Source organism: Dermacentor albipictus, chromosome 2 (genome assembly GCF_038994185.2).
Source record: "Dermacentor albipictus isolate Rhodes 1998 colony chromosome 2, USDA_Dalb.pri_finalv2, whole genome shotgun sequence".
NCBI classification, from domain to species: Eukaryota; Metazoa; Arthropoda; class Arachnida; order Ixodida; family Ixodidae; genus Dermacentor; species Dermacentor albipictus.
Window position 1 is genome coordinate 119320347 of NC_091822.1, and position 14435 is coordinate 119334781.

The 14435-nt window shown below is 44.1% G+C and overlaps 2 protein-coding genes across 4 annotated transcripts in view; one reads left to right on the forward strand and one right to left on the reverse strand.

Moving 5' to 3' along the window:
• LOC135918889 (protein MTO1 homolog, mitochondrial) overlaps positions 1–11262 on the reverse strand; it is a 35611-nt gene extending 24349 nt beyond the window's left edge. The window contains exons 1-8 of the mRNA XM_065452573.2: positions 11036–11262; positions 10503–10691; positions 9638–9733; positions 9217–9272; positions 8955–9108; positions 6620–6796; positions 4446–4558; positions 541–653 (exon numbers count right to left, since the gene is read on the reverse strand). Coding sequence (XP_065308645.2) covers positions 541–653; positions 4446–4558; positions 6620–6796; positions 8955–9108; positions 9217–9272; positions 9638–9733; positions 10503–10691; positions 11036–11057 — 920 coding nt within the window. The 5' untranslated portion in view covers positions 11058–11262. The remainder of the gene's footprint in view (positions 1–540; positions 654–4445; positions 4559–6619; positions 6797–8954; positions 9109–9216; positions 9273–9637; positions 9734–10502; positions 10692–11035) is intronic.
• Positions 11263–11482: 220 nt separating this feature from the next.
• The window catches only part of Tpst (tyrosylprotein sulfotransferase), a 498993-nt gene continuing 496040 nt past the window's right edge, over positions 11483–14435 (forward strand). For all 3 annotated transcript variants that reach the window (XM_070533909.1, XM_070533910.1, XM_065452600.2), the window contains exon 1: positions 11483–11663. The gene's annotated coding sequence lies outside the window, so the exon portion shown is untranslated. The remainder of the gene's footprint in view (positions 11664–14435) is intronic.

A 14435-nucleotide genomic window follows, 5' to 3' on the forward strand; every position in this document is an offset into this window, starting at 1 on the left:
AGCTCCTGTCGGTGAAACAGCATTCAAAGTTCAGGTGTGCAGTTCACATTTGTGGATAAAACAAAATACACCAAAACATTCTAAATTTTTTGCCTGTTTTGGTCCTGCCTGCTTTTTATGAAGCTAAAGATGCGAAACAGAGTCAAACTTCATTACACAGAGTCACATCTGACATGAAAGTACCTTGGTTACATCTGATATTCAATATAAGCATGCATGCTGATATCAGAGAAAAAAATTTGCGAATTTTAGACTTACCCCATTATGCGCACAAATTTGTGACGCCTGTGTTCACAATATCAAGGTTTGACTTGAAACCAAACTTTCAAATAAATGGGCATAAGAATTGCATATGAGTATGCTATGAGCACACTGGCATGACAAAACAGCTGTTGATTCAGTGAGCTTTTGGCAGGAGTTGAAGATGGAGTGGGCAGGGATGTGGAAGTCTGCGAGGGCAGCTGCCAGTTGCCAATGTGTGGGCTTTCTTTCGCAACACGGTGGCATGCAGAGGAAGCGAAAGTTGCCAGAAATGCGCACCTTGGTCCAGTAACCTCTTCTTTGACATGTCTGTCAAGGTGGAGATTGTCAAGCACAAGTTTGTCCACCTCCGGCGTCGTTTGTGTGAGGTGCATGGGCACCTGGTCCTCAGCCTATGGAGCGGAGATGAACCACATCACAAAGGTGCAGTTGCCAGGGTCAGACAGCAAATGACTGACATGCTAGTGTCACATGGTATAGCATGCCAGGTGCCTGCAGACCACGTCTCCACACACTGCCAAGCAATAAACTGATTTGGTAAGACTTCACGAGGATCCCTTGGTGGGCTAGTTGGTAAAGCATCTTAACGGGTTAACAGCGCACACAGACGGGGACGGAGTAAAGAACGACAGGACACAGCGCTAAACTACGACTTGGCCAGTCGGGTAGGTGTGTGAACGACAGGCTTAGGGAGCACAAGGATCTGGTTGGAAAGACTGTCGTGTTGGGCCACTTGTCATTACATTATGGAAGTGGTATTTGTAAACCAGCCTGGGGGGTGGGTGGGGGGTGTACAGCGATTCAGAAAGAGAAGGACAAGCTGACACATGAAGTAATTGAAGTGTATGAAATCTACCATGATAAACATAATTGTGTAATCATGTCCTCAGTGATGCTCTCAAAAGAAGAAATTGAGTATCTGGATGACGCTTCATAAGAAGCAGAGGGCAATATGATGAGAGTGCTATTTTTTTTGTGTGTGTATGTGTGTTTGGCTTTGTTAGCCTTTCCATTGGCTGTTTCAACCTATATAGGTGTTGTTCCTTCCAATAAAGTATCAGTTGTAGTTTAGCGCTGTGTCCTGTAATTCTTCACTCTGTCCTCCTCTGTGTGCTCTGTCACTCCTTTAAGATGGTAAAATGTGTCGCAGACACAGCCATAAGGAATAATTACTAAAACCAGTTCTGCAGAAATCACGGAAGGACAAATTGCCATTTATCTGATTGTAGTGTAGTGCTACGAGTAGACCCCCCATTTAGTGTCCTCAAGAAGGAAACTTCGCAGATGGGAAAAAACATGGGCCAGTATAGTGATCGAACATGGGACTGCTACTGCACAAATTTTCACAAAATTTACTTCAATAATCTATTTCTTTCAAGCCTCCAGATTTTTGAGCTGTCTATTTATTTATTTATTTATTTAGTTACTTATTTAAATTACCTTACAGGCCCATTTAATGACATTGGGCAAGGGGGGACAGAAAGTAAGCGTTTCAACAGGAGTAAACAATATAAATATCAATACAGGCAGTCACAATATAAGTAAAGAAAAGTTCAAAAAGTGTTTGTCTAGACTAAGCTTTAGACAGCGTAAACACAGTAATACTATACACAAAAAAAAATACAAAAGGCATAATAAATTTCTCTCTGAGGCACAATAAATTCTTTAACGTGCCGTATATGATAACACAGGCCCTCTGCAGCGAAAAATGAGAGCAGCCCATACTACAAGTGATACATTAAAATCTAATTATGGGATTTAACATCTCAAAGCAACTGACAGGCTATGAAAGGTGCCACAGTGTGGAGCTGCAGATTAATTTTACCACCTCGGGCTCTTTAATGTGCACCTAAATCTAAGTCCAACGCACTTCAATGGGGGCAAAATGCAAAAACGCCCATTTGCCGTGCATTGAGTTTATGTTAACGAACTCCAGGTGGTCAAAATTAATTCAGGGTACCTCATTCGACTAATGCATGCCTTCGTTCTGTGCCACTTTAGATACGTGGCAGCCATGCATCGATGGAAACGGGCAGAGAGGAATAAATTGAATGCTCAGCTTAGGAAGATTACCAAGTGCGTTCTCGGGTTACCCGTATACACTTGTACAGAGCACTTAATGGAGCTTGGCATTCATAACACTCTTGAAGAGATTGCAGAGGCCCAGGAGCGCACACAGCTAACTCCCCTCACAACAACGAAGGCAGGGAGATCCATCTTACAGGAACTCGGATATCACCCCGATAGAGTAGCGGAGGAGTTCTCTGACGTTCCTCCGTTGATTCGTGAGAACATTACGGTCACGCCAATACCTAGGAACATGCACCCCAATCATAATCGCGGTAGAAGGAGGGCAAGGGCGGCCAACCTCCTTAGGCAAATACACAGTGATCAGCGACAGGTCAGCTTTGTGGATGCCGCTTCTTGTAAGGGACGTCGGGCGTTCACCATCGTCACTGTTGATGGTCGGCAAGGAATCACCAATGCTGCCTCGGTTCGGACGAGGGACTCCAAAATAGCTGAACAAATGGCTGTTGCACTAGCCCTGCTGGATAGCTCACGGGATGTCACCTATAGTGATTCAAGATCTGCAGTCAGAGCATTTGAAAAAGGCACCGTTTCCAAACAGGCCCTCAGACTTATTGGGGGCAAGGCAATCACGCATCACTTCATTTATTGGTTTCCGGCACATCAGAGTAAGATAAAGGGTGCTCCTCCCAACCTCAACGAGTCGACTCACGGGGCTGCGCGTGAACTTGTCCACCACGCTACCCTCGACCAATCGGAAGCCGACTCCTCAGAGAACAGGGATACGCCCTCCACCTGCAACGAGATTACTAAACACTACTATCTCAGCCGTAGAACCTACTTTGCTCCTCATCCGCGCCTCAATAGAGCTCAAGCATTAACGCTTTGTCTACTACAAACGAATACGTAGCCGAATCCGTCGCTAGAAAAAAATATATATCCAGATACTTACACCAACGCTACCTGCCACGATTGTGGAGATATAGCCACGTTAGACCATATGCTCTGGCAGTGTGCCCGGTCATGCTCTATCATCGCTAACAGCTCGGCCAGATGGGAGGCGGTTCTCCGCAGCCCTCTTCTGGCTGACCAACTCTGGGCTGTCCAGTGGGCCCACGATGCGGCCGAAAGGCTCGGCCTTCCGGTTCCCACGTGGGAGCGGCCTGCTTCGTGAAGATTCACGATCTGCAGGACTTCTTTAAAGTTTCACCATACCATACCATACCTACCACATGCCTCATAATCAGATCGTGGTTTCAGCACATAAAACACCAGAATTTAATTTAGGAGCGTTTTTTGCATTCTGCCTCCATTGCAGTGCGACCAACGTTGCTGGTAGTCAAACCTGTGACATCGTGCTTGGCAGCAGAATGCCATAGCCACTGAGTCACCGCAGCAAGTGTGCAAAGTGAGACTGCTATCAAATACTTAAAGCTATGTTAAAGTGAGAGATTATGTTAATCTGGATTGGCAAATCCCAGTACTTGGAAGTTCAAAGTTGGTCAGTTGATCTTACTGTGAGTGGGGATGCGGAAAGTCTGAAAAAAAAAATGTAAACGCTAGAAAAGTGTGCCGACACCACTTTAGAATTACTGTACTAGCAACTTGCCTATATTATTATTTTTTTCGTCAAGAAAAACTGTGCAGTACAAAAGCATTTAGAATACGATGTAGTTGAACGCACTGTCCCGAAATGATGCTGCTAACAGTCCTGTTCCCAGTGTGTGCTTGCTTTAGATCGGTATTGATGTCACGCAAATTTACCTGAGCTGCCCGGTACAGTCTCAGTTTCGATGTAATGCTCTCAGCTTATATAAAATTATTTCTGGGTAACCACACGAACTGATACATCTCACATGTGACAGGATGTAAAGAGAAACTTCTCTGATATATTTTATTGTTGGTGAGTGTTTCAAGATTTGCACCATGAAATTTCATGGAGCTAGGCGCTTACACAGGAATCTAGCTTACTATGCTGTCTCCTGACATGATTTCCAGGTTCACATGATTATGGTGGAGACTTCTAAACTACCCATTTATGATCCTACTTCACCCAAGTACCGTGTTTTTTCTTTTACGTTTTTCTAGATACATATTAGCAAGTTCTTATTGTAAAGAAAGAAAGAAAGGTAAAAAAAAAGAAAACTATGACAAACCTCTATCCACACTCTTGAGTTGCTAAAGGAAAATGGTTCTGGTGGCTTGTCACCGTGATGTACTTCAAGGCTGGTGTAGTCAATCGTTCGGCCATCCAGCCTGGGAGGAGTCCCTGTCAATAAATAACGTAAAACTGACTTATGATTGATAGCAGACGAGGGACACGACCGCAGGTGAGGAAGGTTGCGTAACTGCAAGCAAGTGGACCGTTTGGTCAAGGCAAGCATGTACGTAGAGCACCGCAGTGGCAGCCAGCTGAGCAGACAAGCTGCAGGCAGCTCTGGCATGTCTCTGCCCTGCCATAGCCGAAATCCGAGACAATCCGAGACAGCGGTGAACTCTGCCACAACGTCTAATGCGCCAACTCATCACAGCTTACAGATGCACAGGGTGGCTACACCTTCTCCGATTGGCTCAAAATGCCAACACTTTGGAATTTAACAACACGGTGGGATTCGTCAGTGTCCATAGCACTTCTGCATAGCATCCTCCCATTTCCCTTTACACGCCTAGACATGCCGGGCTATGGCTACAAGAATAACTTGGCCAGAAGCCGGCACAAGAGTAGACGATGCCAAATCGCAAAGCAAAGAGATGCCTAACAGCTTAGATGCAAAATGACTGCAGTCGAGCCACACTATGCACAAAACTATGACATCAAGTCATGTGATCTGCCACCCTCGATCAGATTCAGCACCTTTAGTTGTCATCAGACTTTAAGCGGCAAAAGCCATTGTGAAAGTGCAAGCTTTTGAAATACACCCTATGATAAAACAAAGCAGTGTGCTAGCTGAGAGACACTCTCACACTTGCTGCAGCAGTGACAATGTGATGCATTTCATCATTGCTATTACTGTTGTATAGTACCGTAAAACCTCAATACTGAGAACATGTTATTAACATATTGTTAGATAACAAAGTTGGCCATGTTTTACTTCAATGAGCACTTCAGCTGCTATGGTGAAAGCCAAAATTCGATCACAATCAAAGACGATTTCAGTTATGGTGAAGCAAGTATTCCTTCATTTAAAGTATGTAGTCCGGCAGCAAAAATTTAATATACTCAACAAAAGGAACTAGAAATGGTAATTTCTGGATGCATGTGCATGTTTTGGCCAACAACTTGTTTTTGCTGGCTCTCAGTTGTCGGCAAGCCAACATGCCAACACTGTGTGATTACACCGACTGCCCAGTTGTAAATGAACAATGTTGCAAAATGTGTTTGTAATTTACTTTTGTTCCCGAACCATCTATTGGCACACCAAACGGCTGACAGGTGATCAAAATAGATATAAAACCCTTTTCTGGCCCATCAGAGGCATTACGCTTGCATTCTTCAGCATACACTCCAATGAAAATTTTCTTTTTGGCATCTATGCTTATAATACATATTTTAAAAAATTAAATTATGGGATTTCATGTGTTAAAACCCCAATCTGATTATGAGCCACGCCGTAGTGGAGGACTCCAGAAATTTGGACCACCTGGGGTTCTTTAACGTGCACCTAAATCTAAGTACACAGGTGTTTTTGCATTTCATCCACATCGAAATGTGGCCGCCGTGGCTGAGGTTCAATCCAGTGACCTCGTGCTTAGCAGCCCACCACCATCACCACTAAGCAATCGCAGCTGGTTATAATAAATATTGGATACATAATGAAGGTATTTAGATGTTAGTAAGGCTTCATTATAACCAGGTTTGACTAGATAATGATACAAAACATGCAAATGCTAAAATAGTGGATGGTTGTTCTCCCAGCAAGAATATGAGGTCCTGAAAGCCTGCATGATTTTTACTTACCATCCTACGTTATTTCTCGAGGAATGTATCAATGTAATAAACGTTATGTTTTCATCAACTTTCTAATACTCAACTTTTAAATGCGCTGCATCAAGCACATGTTGCATTCATATTAGAACATTTCGCAATAGAGGACTCGTCGGGACTAGTTATGTTTCATCTTGTGATGACTGTACAATGGAAAACTGACAATGCAAGAAAGATATAAAAAAGCAATAAAGAAACTTTATAAAGAGTATAAATGACTGTAAAGACTGTATGATAAATATAGTATAAATGAAACATGAGTGACAGAGTCAACACAAAGGGTTATTTTACTAACACATGAACTCACAATGTTCAAAAAGTACCAGCTGTCTAAAGAGTAATTACCTGTTTTTAGCCGCCCCAGTCTGAACTCTAGCTTCTCGAGCGTATGGGCAAGGCCTATGGCTGGCTTGTCACCAAGTCGTCCGGCTGGGTATGTCTCCAGACCAATGTTGATCTGCCCTCTCAAAAATGTCCCAGTTGTCAATACAACACACTGGGAATTAATTGTGGAGCGATCATCTAGAAAGAGCAGCCATACTGACATGAGGCTAAGTAAATCAACATTCAAGCTTGACTATCAATACCAGAGCATTCGTCATCAACAACTTCATAACACTGTACTATAGATTTGACTTAGGTTGTGATAGGTAACGTTTAGCAAGCTTATTTCTGAGGCATTGTGTCGTGGGAGTGGGCGGGCTGGCATGACATCATGCACCGAATGGCTCATAGGCATAGCAATTGCCGGAAATTCCATAAAGACTAGATCCATCTGCAGCCAAGGACATCCTCCTCCTTAGTCGCAGAGACTAGCACAAGCTCTTTCAGAAAGCACACTCGTTTGATACTGTCCTTTGCTGAGATAGCAGAGATTTGCTCTTACTCAAGAGCAGAGGCATTTCTACTAGAAAAGAGAGGTACATTTTGGTATTACGTACACTCTAAAATCTTCAAGTAGTCTCAGTCCTCGGATTGCTTTAGTGAAACCAGGTTTCTAAATTATCCTCTCTTTAGAAAACCGAGCGAGACAGAAGTTGACAGCAAGATGGAGACTTGAAATGATTAGCACTGGCCAAACAAGGCAAGGGAAGTTTCAGGCTAGAACCCATGTTTCAACAAGGGGACTTGTTCTCGTCAGGGCAATTCAATATTTTCTCCAAGCTCGTCAAATTTGTGCACTGACACAAATCTCTTGTTCGAAGTGTTGGCTCCCGCCTGAGACATCCATAGTTCCACCACTGCTGATTTCTCTAGGAAGGGCTTTCTGGGAAAACTGGGCAATAAATGAAGTGATGTAGTGTAATTCTCCTAAGCAAGTGATGCCGGTATTGGCTGGAAACCCTGCATAGCGAAACCTTAGTTTGTTCAGCAATTAGGCATGTCATGCAGGCTGCTTTGAGTATGTTGCTGATAGTGCAGTGCAATCGGGACTCCCAGTCGAGACAAGCATCTAAGACCATGTGACTGCCTATGAGGAACTGCCAGTGTGGTGGGACCTCCGGTAACAGGCCAGTGTTGAGCTGCAATTCCCTCTATTGAGGCATAACTGAAATGTAGGCAGTGTGCAATGAGCTGCAAAGAGACTGCCTCAGCACACCTTGCATGTGGACACAGTACGAGCTCGTCACGGCATATGACTTTACATACTCCCAAGGACTAATGTTGCTAAAGGGAAAAATAAGCTGAGCTATATTAGTAAATTACCCTTCCACAACAACAAAAGAGCCACTCTTATCACGACAGGACGTTTAGTAAGCCAGAAAAGATGCAAAAACAAATGACGGATGGCAGCACAGTCTAGGAGTTCCTGCACCAACTCTTTTTCAGTGCGAATTTAAAGAAATTAAAGTCTGGCCTTCATTTTCCTCTCCTAGTAATCAACAATGTGATTAATAAAAACACACTTTGAAAGATTGCTATATCGGTCTAAACTGATTCAGCATTTCTCTTTATGGTCCTTTTATTGTACATAAAGTGTTACATCATTAGACTGTGGAATTCTACTCACTGCAGATACAATCATAGATGATATATTTTTCATCTTTCCTAATTTTTAAGACGCAAATTCATTCAGTTGCTTAAATGAAAAAAAAAAGCATGTTTTCATTGTTATTATTATCTTTTGTATTATTATAACCTTTTTCTTGCATTTTGATTTCTCATGAGTAGCTTTTTCACTGCTGAACTATGGACATTTGAAGATGTGCGCTTCATGCTGAAAGTTGCACGGCTTTGAAACATTGCCTTGTCAAGATAGAAGCAAAGCACGTGTTCTTATGTAAGTACACAAGTTTCATTCAGTGGCACATTAATTGTCAATCCAGACGTAACTTACAGCAGATGTAACTTGCAGCTGATTATAACGATCAGATTTTAATGTTTTCTTAATATTCATGAATGTTGACTATAGTGTACAAGTAAACGTACAGCAGCTTTCTTCTATGAAGAAATGTGTAACAGCCAAAACATACTTCACTCCAAACTAGGACTTTTGTGAATTCAATGCAGATGTCCCATCATTTGCATGAAGTAGAATGGCAGCATATATCAGCATGAGACGAACTGAGCTGGTGGGGTAAAGATTTCCCACATTTTATAATTAAGCAATTTAAACAAAACACCTTTGGAGCATATTATTTGTTGTAAATATTAACTGAAGGCAATACAGCCCACACACCCAAGGTGATTCCAACACAGCATGATCCTTCCGCTGTTTCTTGCAGTACAAGATCTTCGACGGTTCCACAAAGTATTGTGAGATTTCTCTGGTTCTTCAAGTACGCCTGAATGTGCTTTTTGTACAGTCCTCGGTCTATCTGTGCCCGTGGACCCTGTAAACAAGAAGCAAAAATATACCAAAGCTGTAAGTAACTGTATGATTTATAGAAGCCACACAATGTGTCATTTATTTGCCATTTATTAATCAAATGAACATTTACCCAGACTGCTGGTCCTTTTCTCTTGTTCAGAACCTTGTAGCTTATCCCTGACAAATCTAAAACAGCAAAAGCAATATAAATGTTAGATTTAATTGCTGCACTTTCAACATTCAAAGCTGCACACATACAAGCTCTACTCACGAAGCATGCACAGAGAAAGACAACATGGACTTAGGAAAGCATGAATAAACAGCATGCTACTTCCAATAATTTAACTTATAGGAAGCAGGTAGCACTTTGTTTTCGTCCTTTTCTGCATCTATGTCTCATACTCTTTATGTGCTTCACAAGTATGGCTAGCGATGCAATAGCAACAAGCTCAAGTAGCCCATTTTATATGCATACAAAATAATGCTAGTAGGGAACAAATACAAGGAAACAAAAGACAGAAAATGAAAAACACGGCGCAGCACCAACTCACCACATATCTTGCCACAAACTCCACCTAGTGCATCTATTTCCCTGATGAGATGACCTTTGCCAATACCACCAAAGGACGGATTGCAGGACATTTCACCTGCAAAGGAAATTATCCACAGAATAAGCTGCCTGCAAAAATGCTAGCTTCTATACATTATAATTTCTTCCCACAAGCAACATGTTCCACCTAACTGTGTCAATATCAAGGCAGAGATAAGCGTACAGTACGCATCATTCTGAAGGCCACTTTATGGGCAACAGGCTGTGCGAGAGCACACGAACTCCGGTTCCATGATGAATAGCAGCATGAGAAATTAGATACCAGTGCAGATATATGCAACTTCTTTGTTTATTTTTCTGCTCAAGAGCTGTGGGGCGTGGATGCCATGGGCGGTGTTGGATGCATATGTGTTCCCATTAGTAGCACCACTAAAAGGAGCAGCACTACAACATGCATGACATGATTACACAACCTAAAATAAGCTGGATGTCTGAGATGGCAAGAGCTGCACAGGCAGGTATGTGCACAGCAGAAGCATAATGTCGTGGATGTAAATACTGACGGTAGGCAGACGCATTAATAAGAAACCCATCAGCTTGTCCAGGCCAGTGTCTATGATGTCTCGATCTGAATGCAGCTTGTGGCTGAGGGGACAAAGCCATGTGTGGGCTAGGTAGCATTGCCTTCTGTCCATGTAACAATAACCGTTTGTTTGAAATAAAACAAATATTACTTCATTCATGGTACCTGTCTGATCGTTTGTAATCACTGTAGCAGTTACGACCGTTCTCTGGCCTTGGCTGCAGTTTATTAATTCGCTCGTGTTTATTTGTGTCCCAAGCATGTGCAACAAACACAGCAGTACCAATAGTATCGAAGCGGTGGGTAAGCAGCAAAGTGTTGCAGCCCATCCGGGCAGAGGCTGCCGCAGCTTCGGTGCCGGCATGCCCGCCGCCAACGACGATGACGTCGAACTGCCTCGTCGAGCCATTCGTGAATGACACTTGGGGCGCCTTGGGCGATCTAGGAGCCAGGCGCAACGAGCACTTGACACCTGCATTCATTGAGCGCATAAAATGTATTAGTACGCGCAATTCACGTAAGTAGACGCACAGACGAGCAGCAAAGTATGATAACGCATCCATGGGCTTGAGGGAAGGTAAAATGTGATGAAACACAAACGCGCGTTCTAGTTCAGTCGATCATTCACGTTTGAACTTAATAAGTCGGCAGAACAGCGTACTTCAATTGTAACTACGGTGACGGTAACTGATCGGCAGATACTTTGCTTTTCCAGCCGACGAAAATTAGGAAGCCTACGTCGTTCTCAGTACCAGATCATGCGATGAATTGCTAAAGAAATCAAGAGCCGGTGAATGGGGATTATGGAGTGCTTACCCGTCCTAAATATCGTCTGCATGATTGGTTTTGAATCCGACAAAGACAACTAACTAATACATAACAAATAACGCATCGGCATTGTCGTGAATCTTCTTACGCTACCTGGTGTTCGCAAATGCCTGTTAAACGATCAAGCTAAGTCATTATGGATATAACTACTGTTCACGCACGACAAATAGCACGCCGCTTCAATCAGCTCGAGAGCGGACGAAATGTCGAACAGTGTTTGCGGGATGGCTTTCGTATGCCACCGTAAATGACGCACAAATAAAATAAAATTTGTTAGATTTCAACCAAAGAGATAATTTAAACGATGCTGTAAAACTGTTTTCGAGTAGGCTTCAAATAATTTATAGTTAAGTAATTCTAGTTTATGATTGTTTTTGCTGTTTTCTTTTTAATATTCACTCACGCTTGTTGAAGGTAACAACAGATGGCGCAGCATTCGGTTTTAGTTCCTGTTCAGTTTTATGGAGAAGTGCGATGAATGCTGGTCCGCTGTCATGATCGAATCGTGGTGCAAAATGCCGTGGATTTTGACGATACTGTGTCGCCGAAGTGGACGTCAAGTGAAGTGAAAGTGGGAACTATCCCTGCGCAGACCCCGCTTGCGACGTGAACGCTGGTGAGTGCTCGAATTCATTCCTCTTCAGCCTCCGTGGGACAGGTGATCATCTCCCAGTGGATGCATAGCTCTCGTTCGAATACAACGACGAAATAGAACGGGACTTTGGAAAAAAGAAATGCAGCGGTATTGCTAGATTGAATTAGCTCTTTGAAGCGCGCCCAGTGTGAGAACGTTCTCACGCGGTCGTTCGCGTTCCTAAACACGCGCGGTGGGATGAAGTCAGGAATGCGGAGGCAACAAACGCGCCTTGGCGTCCGTCATCACTGCGTTTAGCGACCGGCAAACTTGAATGACCGTCGGATTGAAGCGGAAAGAAAAAAGAAAAGCGGTCGGGTTAATGATTTGTTAATGTTGCCGTTGAGCACTGCCTTGGCGGCAGTCTTATCTTACGTCGCTGTCACGAAGTGCCGTCTGAAGAAGGCGGGTCGCGTGCCTCTCGGGAGGTAAATCTTCAGGTGTCTGTCGTTTCAAACAGCGGAGAAACCGCCTAAATAATGCCGCCTCACCGGAAATGTTATAACTAATCAGCGAATCCACTTTCACGGTGCCTCGCCTTTAAATGTAGGGCTCCAGTGACTAAACTGCAAATATATAGTGCGCGCACCGGAGAGTTTTGTGTTTGCGATTGGTCGCATGCGGAACCGAAACTGCAGTTGCTTGCGTCCCACGTCAGAACTGCATGCTGCGTACCGCGCGCACCTCGTGTCTATTATAGAATTCGATTCAGATTGCCGCTATAGTCATATTCGCTGCGCATTATTTTTTTTAATGAAAAAAAAAGTAGTTTGAAGCGTCAACGCCCGCGCAACTTTGTCAGCAGCAACAATCAATCGCGTATGCAGCAGAACTGGGCAGGTTAAAAGCGGGTCTTGTCCAAAACGAGTTCTTTTCAACTTGACAGACGAAGTGCTCGCCTTGCTGATGTCCGTTTCTTTTCTCCGTGGATTTACGGCATTCTTTTCTTTTTCCTGCTTTTTCTCCCGCGCTATCCTCGTCGCGTGAACTGGGCGCGCTACGCGGCAGCTCTTGTTCGTACTTTTTTTTTCCCCCTTTCCAAAATCCGTCGCATATATTAGCTTTGTATGCGACGCACGCCGCCTCGAGTCGGTCGCTTCCGGAGAACTGCTCTTGCGTAATCGGCAGCTCGAATCATTGATCCTGCAGCCACCTTCGCTCCTAGTCTTGCCATATCGCGCCCGCGTGGTACGTTGTACGCTGGTGCATATCGCAACTGGGAGGTTGTTTCAGGGTTGCCCGTGAACTGCGCTCTAAAAGCGTGCGCCTATCGGACGGAAAGTAAATAAAACGGCCCACGTGCTTCATTCTAAAGTGCCGCCTTTAGTTTGGCCAAGAGACAACCATGGCCGTGCGATTGGTACTGCGCTCGATTCATAGGAGTATGATGACATCGTGTGTTGCCGCTCATCCCTAGCGCTGCGTACGCAGGCGAACGGAAAGTACCACGCGGCTTCCAGCTCTTCAAGACCGCAGAGTTCGAATGCCTTGAGTTCAGGGACAACTGACCGCTGAACATGTCCCCCCCCCCCCTTTTTTTTTCTTGAACGCCGTGCCAGTAAATCAACAGAATCCGTTAACATAATCGATTGATTAATATTAGATGGGTGTCTAGGGTGTTTACACCCTAGACACCAATGAGCGACATTTCATCTTATTATCCTTTGTTTCTTTTTAGCTTATATGTTGACTACACGTTTGTTGGTATTACTGAATCTGTTTTATACTTCAAGGAAAGAAATTGTGTTTTATGTCTGCGTCTATACAACCTTTGGTTGCTTGTTTACTGTTCACCTTGAAATAGTGCGTATTCGTAGCTGCAGCGCTCGCAGAAACAAGGAATTTTACAGACGCTTTGTGTAAGTTGATTGTAACGAGAAGTGCAGGCTCAGAAGGTTACAGTGGCATTCTGATTGTGAACAAGAAACAAGTAATTAAAATAAATGTAGTCCCCGCGTTAGCGATTTAGGGGACGCAAGTGCCTTTCGTCTGCCTTGCGTACCCAAGTGCCCCTAATTGTCGAAAAACAACAAAATTCGGCGTGCATGGAGCGTACCGGTTTGGTGGGCCTCTGGGAACCATGTGGGTTCCAAACCTAAACTTGTGGCATCGAACCGCGCGCTTTGTACACAACTTCCGGAGGACTGAACTGTGATAGGTTAATTTGGGAAATGGGGTAGGAAGAAAAGTCTGCATATAGGGCTTATTTTTCTGTTTTTGACGTAGGGGATCTGAACTGAAATCTTAGCAAGAGTTTGACGGCAGATTTTGTCCCTTGCTGCTATACAGGGTGTCCCAGCTAATTTTAGCCAGAGTTTGAAAATATGCGAATGCCACGTGGTTGGACAGAACCAAGGTAATGTTGTCTGCCGTCGCTTGGAGATACTCAAATTATTATTATTATTTCATTCCGCCTAATTTGAGTCTTATGGCGTTTTTCACTGGTCGATTCGGAGGAGGTTTTTTTGCTCCGCGGCAACGAATCCGAATTTCACTGGTCGATCTGGAGCGGGTTCGCGCGTTCCACTGGTCGTTTCGGATCAACTCGCTCCGCGCCGGATCGCTCTCACTTGCTCCGCCGCCGAGGCGCGGATTCGGGCGGAAATAGAACGTGTCACATGGCGTCACTTCCGTCTTCAAGCGAAATCGGTACCCGGTCGGTACGCACAACATCGTGTTGAGCATAGTTTGCGGAACCGGTTTGTGTCACGTGCACGCAGACTTCCTGTGTGATCTCCCGCGGAGCGTTCGTGC